This window comes from Anser brachyrhynchus (assembly GCF_964034855.1).
Source record: "Anser brachyrhynchus genome assembly, chromosome: 14".
NCBI classification, from domain to species: domain Eukaryota; kingdom Metazoa; phylum Chordata; class Aves; order Anseriformes; family Anatidae; genus Anser; species Anser brachyrhynchus.
In genome coordinates, this window is record NC_137709.1 from 8983125 (window position 1) to 8990148 (window position 7024).

Below are 7024 nucleotides of genomic sequence, written 5' to 3' on the forward strand. Positions count from 1 at the left end.
ATTTCCCATCTTAAAAACAGTATTTTTGTTCCTGTGATCTGACTATGGTGCTGCTCCAGAGCCACAGTACAGATCACAGGACAGCTCAGGCAGGATAGGACATGGTCATCCTGCTCCAGGTAGGAGGAAGGATGAGGAAGGTCCTTCCACTCCCCCAGCAGTGTCCTTGGTGACCACCCATCCTTGTGCAGGAGGTGCTTCTCACTCCCCTCGGCCCTACCCATGCTCTGGATATCTTGCTGTTGAGTTTCTAAAGCAACAATTTGGAGCCAAACAAGGGCTCTCTCCCCGGCTATAGATCATTGTGCTCAGTTCAAAGCCTGCACTATGGCACAACAGGCAAACACTCCGGCTCTGCCCAAACACCATCCAGAGGCTGAGGTGCTCAGCGCCCAGGTGCTTGCAAAATATGTTGACCCCTGAGGCTCATGATAAAATCTAAAGCTCCCTTTGAAGGGTAAGTGTTTAACATTAAGAAAGTAATGTCCGACTGATCTGCTGCCAACGTTTTAACAAGGGGATGCCACAGGTATTTCCCTGTGTGGATTTTACACGGTGAATGGGAAGAGACTCTAGAATTTATTTTCTCACGTTTGCACAAAGAAGGATTTTCCAACCAGCATTAAGAAGAGAGAGTGCAGCAGTGTGAAAAGTAAAGAAATTAGTAAAGTTTGTGTGCATTCCCCTTCGTAAGTAAGTACAAATTCTTGTCCCTGAAAAATCAAGGGGTATGTGTGATTCAGGGGGAGTTTATGCTAGAGGTGGTGAGAGGAAACCCACAGCTTTTCTCCTCCAGGGAATTTTCTGTTAAATTACTGACACTTATACAATCTGTGCTGTTCTAAATACAATTTTATTAGCATGAGAAGTTACTTGGAACAGGAAGCTAATGCTGGTGGGTTCACAGTTTTCAACTCAAAGTTCCCTCTCAGGACAAAGAAGAAGGAGAAGGAGGACACCCAAGGATGCTGATGAAGAGCAAAGGTTCATGAAGCCACCCCCAGTGCCCAGCAGGCATGTGCCCATGTGTCAGGGGGACAGGACCAAGGAGCTATGGCAGTGCAGGGAGGAGGGCACGGCCGTGGGAATCACTGCTCCTGCCCGCGTGATGCAACAGCACAGTGCGGCAAAAGCTGCACGTTAAGTGCTGGCATGGCTGCATGGAAGCACTTTTCTGGGTGTTACGGAAAAAAGGATCCAGCCAAAGAATTGTGCTGAGTTTTGTTTTATTGAGCAGAGACAGTGGAGACAAGGACAAGCTGCTGCCATGCCCAGGCACCGGCGCCTGCAACCGCCGCTGAAGGGGGATCAGCGTTCGGTGCTCGGAGATGGTGAGGACTCAGCATTTCCCCATGTGCTTCAACCTTATTTTCCCTCCACTCCTCCTGTAAAAGGAGCAAGACAGACTCAGAGAAAGCAGCATATGACAGACAGCACGAGCACAGCAGCGTGGGACAGGGAGCTCATCCATCTGAACAGGACCATTTGCCTGGTTCGTGCTAGAGTACCCCAGAGCCTCACAGGGAGCATTAAGCCATCTTTTCCTCTCCCTGCTCCTCTCTACTTTCCCCTAGGATGAGGCAGCCTTCAGAGTACACCAAATGTTAAGGACTGATAAGGGGAAACTGATGTTTTGCAAGTCCATTCAGTCCAGAGGTGCTGACTCCTATTACATCTCCTTTAAAAGGAGAGAGCTTAGGAAAAGGCGGCTCTCCAGTTCTTTCTCTGAGTTTTTGTGCCTTGTTCCACAAAGTCCATTCAAACTTTCAACTCATAATGTGGCACAGCTCGCCCCCTGCGTTCCTCCAGACTGTTTTCTGCATCCAGAGGTGTGGACAGGGAGAGTTTCAGCCTCTGGCACACAGAGGAAGACATGCACCGATTTAGTCCATGCAGGAGGTAAAGGCAGGTACAGTTACCTCCCAGTCCCTGTGCTGTTTCTCTGCATTATGACCAGCATCATACAAAGCCTAGAAATGATCTAAAATTAACTTGCATTCTTGCAGCTCTGTTCCAAGGAGGAAATATTCCTCCTGGCGAGGACCAGGGGCTGGTCTGTACAAGAGGAGCAGCCTGGATGTGGGGCCACCCTCCATGGAGACCAGTGTTACGGACATGGAAATTGAGTCAGCTCTACCTGTCATTTTGACTCCCTCTGCTTCCACTTACAGAACTGCCTTGCAGAAGGCGCACTTGTTCCCATACGTTACGCCATCCGTGCCACAGTGAGGGTTGGACTCCCTCGTGCAGTACACGCTCCTGTTTACAAACTCTTTACAAATCTGCAAAAGGAATGACAAAAATGACCAAAAAAATCTTTCCAGGTCTCCCATACTCTCTCTTTTGCTTTCCAAATAGGAAACAAGATCACTAATGTAATTCTCTTCCCGCCCAGAGGACTAACGCAGCAGTGATGACATGGCCCATTTACATGGAAGAATAAGGCCTGCCAGAACTAGCAGAAGCACTCTTTCAGGGGAATTTTTTGCTAATTGATGAGGGAAACCGTAGCCATCTGGGAGAAACCCTGATGTCCCAAAGACATAAGTGGATTAGCCTAGGCATGTCGGAGAAGAGTCAGCATTGATACTCTTTCAGGCAGTTGGCCCCAAATCAGCTCACAGCGAAGTGGCATCACGCGCCTTGTGCAACCGCACGCGGCTTTGTGCTCGCGGAGCTCCCTGGCTCCCCGGCAGAGAGAGAGGAAAATCAGAGTCTGTAGGTCTCCTCTAGATGGGCCTAGTTTGGGGGAATAACCAGCTCTGAATATCCCATTTGTTACACAAGGGGAGTGGACAGTGGAGCAAAGTGGACAAAAGCAGTGCTGAAAACAAACCCAGCCCCGTGCATGCACTCTGGACTGAATCATGGGAAGCATTTGCTGAACCAGCTGTCCATTTCCCTGGTCTATTTGCTAGTGTGGCCACACATAACACCCCCTGTACCATGGGGAATTTCCCAAAGCGTTGGAGCGTCTTGGAAGGTCCAACCTACTCCCAGCTAACAGCAAAACCAGTTTACCACGCACCAAGATCCGTTACAAAACCATTCCTCTAGAATCAGGAAAAAAATGCAGATTCAATGAGCAAAGAGCTGCACTAACCTCTTCAATGTCTTGAGCTGCTACATCTGGAATTTAAACAAAAATAAATAAATAAACAATCAGAGATGTTATACATATCAGCATTATTTTCTGAGAGAAGCTGAACCAAAGTCAGAAATCCTTTTGCAAAGCTCAGTGCAACGTACACCAGGTTTTCCCTGCTCTGCCATCCTGTGCGGTGGAGGAGGGGGTAGGAAATACATTATCTGAATTGCTTTTCGGTATTTTGCTTTTTGAAAAAATGTTACTAAAATACCATGTAATCAGTCATTCAGCTGCTAACTGCACCGCAGACACATAAACCCATCTCCCTGGCAGGCAGCCACTGCCGGGGAAGCAGGCTGCCGTATCGGATTTGAACCACTCTCGGCAGAGATTTTCAAGCTGTATTGACTTGTAAGGCTTTTAGGCTCCTGCACCTCGGAATAACAAAACTGGCTGGTACCGTTAATAAAACCCCACCGTGGAGGTGGCAAAGGAGACCCTGCGGTCAGCTTTACAGCCATCCGCAGTACGGCACAGCCCCGAGACACTCCCGGAACAACTTCATCCCGAGTGAGACACAAAGGGATGTCACGGCGTGATCCAGAGCAGAACAGGCAGTGCCAGTCAGCGAGAGAGAAGAAACACCCGCTGAAAGCACAGGCTCTGGTCTGGAGGCTCATCAGCACATCCTCGTCGCACTTCTTCGCTGCAGAGACCGCAGCCAGGCGCGGAGCTCGAGTCATGGCCACGGGGTGGGCGAGCCTGTGGTGCCTGTGCCAGGGAGCCCAGGGAAGGTCGCATGCAGATTTGCAGGAGCTGGGGCATGACACTGAGGGACAAACAGCCAGCACCAAGCTGGGCAGCTGGGGTTTTGGCCTGGGGGCACTGCAGCAGCGTGCTCAGCACCAGGCAAGAGGATGGGAGGCCCCTGCGCTACGCCACGCAGGCTGCAAATCCCACCCACAGCCAAACCAGTACCCGTCAGCCCACCCAAATTCCTCTGCTAACTGTCGTGCCTCTCGGTGTTTTATCCCTGCCACCAGTGCATCTGTCACATTTGGGTTAGGCTAGGCTGCTTTGGGAAACCACTGTTATGGCTATCTGCATATTTACAAAATAGCTCATTAGATAGTTTTTATAAATATTACATGCAGCTACACAAGACTTTGTGAGGATGTCTCAGCATCTGCTTATTTCATATGAGATCACAGAGTTTGCTGCTATTCTGCCTGGCCTTGGAAGGAAGCTTCAGCACTCTGACGGAACCCAGACCCAATTAAGACTCAATTAGAGACAGATGAATATTTCATAATGAATAATGCGTACAAAGTAATTCACCTCTTTTCTCCATGCACAGCCCACAATTTTCTCCAGTGAATTCTTTATTCAAATTATTCACAGAAAAACAAGTATAAATAATTCTCGGTCTGCACAGTCTTCGATAACTGCCGCCACAAACCTTCCAGATCTGGGTCAGCTGGACACAAGCAATTGATGGCACTGGTGTGCCCTATACATTCAAAAACCATCAGTCAACTTCCCCAGATCATCAGAGAGATGTGTAAATCTCAAGATAAATAAATGCTGGATCGTTTTAATTTGCCCTCTTTGTTCTGGCTCCTCGAGGACATTTGAATTTAATTTTCAAGCTTTTCTCTGCAACGCATTTGGAAGCTGAAACTTTCATCTAATTACATTTCCACATCTCTAAGGAAAACACCAAATACCAGGATGCTTAGGATCAAAACAGGAGCTGATGACCCTGAGGTGTGAGTTTCTTTTCTAACTGGTTCAGCAAAACTCTCCAGCGAACATTTGTACCAAAACTCGTAATTACACTCTGCTTTGGTACATTTGCTGAAAGAGCCGCTTACAATTTGCTCATTCTGTCTCCCAGTGACACCTCCACTGTGTTATTGACTGCGGAGGCACACAGGGAGTGGAAATATGTGACACAAGTGAGCAAGTCCCACAGATATTTTCTACTTGCTCAGCTTTATCTTCAAGCCCGTCATCTGGTGATCAAGGCTCTCTGAAGTTTGCTCTTGTCAGGAAAGTTTCTTTCTAGGCTACAGGAAGGATAACTTACCCGAGAAGAAAGACAGAAGCAGCAGGCTGAGAAGCACTAAGGTGCCTGTTGCCTTCATGCTGCAGGCAGCTAGCTCTTTAGTCCACGGCAAGCGACTTGTTCGGGATGTGTTGTCTCAGCCCCAGAGCCCACAGTGTGCTCGCGGACCTGCCTTTCTGTGTATTTATGCACCCATCCATAGCTGTCCTCATTCCTCACCTTAATTGTGAGAACTTCTCCACTTCGTTTCTAAAGCCATTATTGGTCCTGTCCGTGTTTATGGTGCTTTAAGAATGCTGCCCTGTCCACATCAAACCTAGAAAGGGCTAATTATATGAGTGATAGACTCGGGCCTGTAATATCTGTTGTGTTTTTTTTTTTTTTTCCTTCTAAATAGTCACAGGATTCTCACAAGGGTGAATTTTCAAAGCGGTGATTCATCGGGGAAGCTGGTAATTTTCATTCTCTGGGTCCTCGCTGAATGCCAGCTCCGAGGCTTTGAGCGCGGCGTGATGACACTCACCAGACATTACGAAATAAATCACAGCATGAGAATGTGTTGTCTGCGAAACCAATTATACGTTGTTCCCTGGCTATTTTTGAGGATGGTTCTAAATTTGTTGGGTTGGGGTGGAGAAGGACACTGATGCTCTCATAGCTCTGTGCAGAGCCCCACATAGGACTGCTGCCTCTCCTCCCTGAACTATTTAAACTATAGCTGTCAATGTTTGCCAGTTTTTCACATTCGCAAACATATGCTAGGGCTCTGCTCCCACGGCAAGTGGCAACTACAGAATTTGATGGAGAACTGGGAGACTTGAGCTCCATTTCCAGCTGATTCAGTGCAAAGATTTGGGTTCATCTGCACCACCTGCAAAATTTCTGTTCAGATAGGAATAATCTTTTAAAATTTTAGTATGCATTCCTAAGGAGATGAGTGATGTCAGTGTACCATGTATGGAGAAATCTGCTTATTCGTTTCCCCAGTAAATTCTGAATATGCAACTAATTCTAACCACATTTGGCAGAGGAATGAAAAAAATTTAAAAAAATAAAGCACTTTATACATTTTTCTAGCAACCAAGATTTCCACTAACGTCTTCATCTGGCAAAGGAACCTTTCTGCAGGAGAGCAATGCCATGACTGCCCTACATCTGGAAAAGCATTAGTTTGCCGCTCGCTAGACATCATAAAACCCACACAGGAGAGGATCCGTGACTGACAGGTGAGTTCTCAGATGTCTATTAAGGGTGAGCTCACAACGCAGCCTCTCGTATAATTTAGTTATCAAGCCCGCCAGCCGCAGCGCCGTTCAAAGTCACGCTTAGTTCTGCCACTCGCAGAATCACTTGTTTGCCTTTTCTAGCTTCAAACGTCACTGCTCCCCACCCCAGCACTAATACCTCAGCTCTTTATCTACCCAAACGATTCATTTGCTGCAGCATAACTGATTGGGTTGGTTAGAAAATGTACTACAGGGACCAATCCCTAGCGGGCCGAAGAAAGGAAGAGACTAAATTAGCAAACAGGTGATTATCCTGATTACCCCTCTTTCCACTTCTTTATAACATGTGAAGGAGAACACTTGCTGCTGGAGGTGGGGAATTCCTCTGTCCCTCTGACTTCTCAGGAAACGGGACAGGACAAAGGCACCTGGGCTTTGCTTTCCAGTCAAATGGGTACAGTCTCACTGCTACCGAGCTGAGTATTTACCTGTGCTGGGCCAATCTCTAGGCTTATGTGATACAAACCTGAACCATTTTCTAAAGATTTTTTGTCTGGAGGCTCAAAAGGCACCTAGGATATGGCCATGTACCCTGTACTTGCCATTTGCCCCCCATTTCCCTTTAGAAGGGCAGCTTTTCTT

The 7024-nt window shown here is 47.5% G+C and overlaps 1 protein-coding gene across 1 annotated transcript; it reads right to left on the reverse strand.

Annotated features, from left to right (window-relative positions):
* Positions 1 to 834: 834 nt before the first annotated feature.
* On the reverse strand, positions 835 to 6154 carry LOC308177916 (serine protease inhibitor Kazal-type 6-like). The gene is made up of 4 exons (XM_080555819.1): positions 5178 to 6154; positions 3104 to 3129; positions 2170 to 2282; positions 835 to 1385 (listed from the first exon to the last, which is right to left on the reverse strand). Exons 1-4 carry the CDS (start codon positions 5233 to 5235, stop codon positions 1340 to 1342), a joined length of 243 nt encoding a protein of 80 aa, XP_080411945.1. The 5' UTR covers positions 5236 to 6154; the 3' UTR covers positions 835 to 1339.
* Between the last annotated feature and the right edge of the window lie 870 nt (positions 6155 to 7024).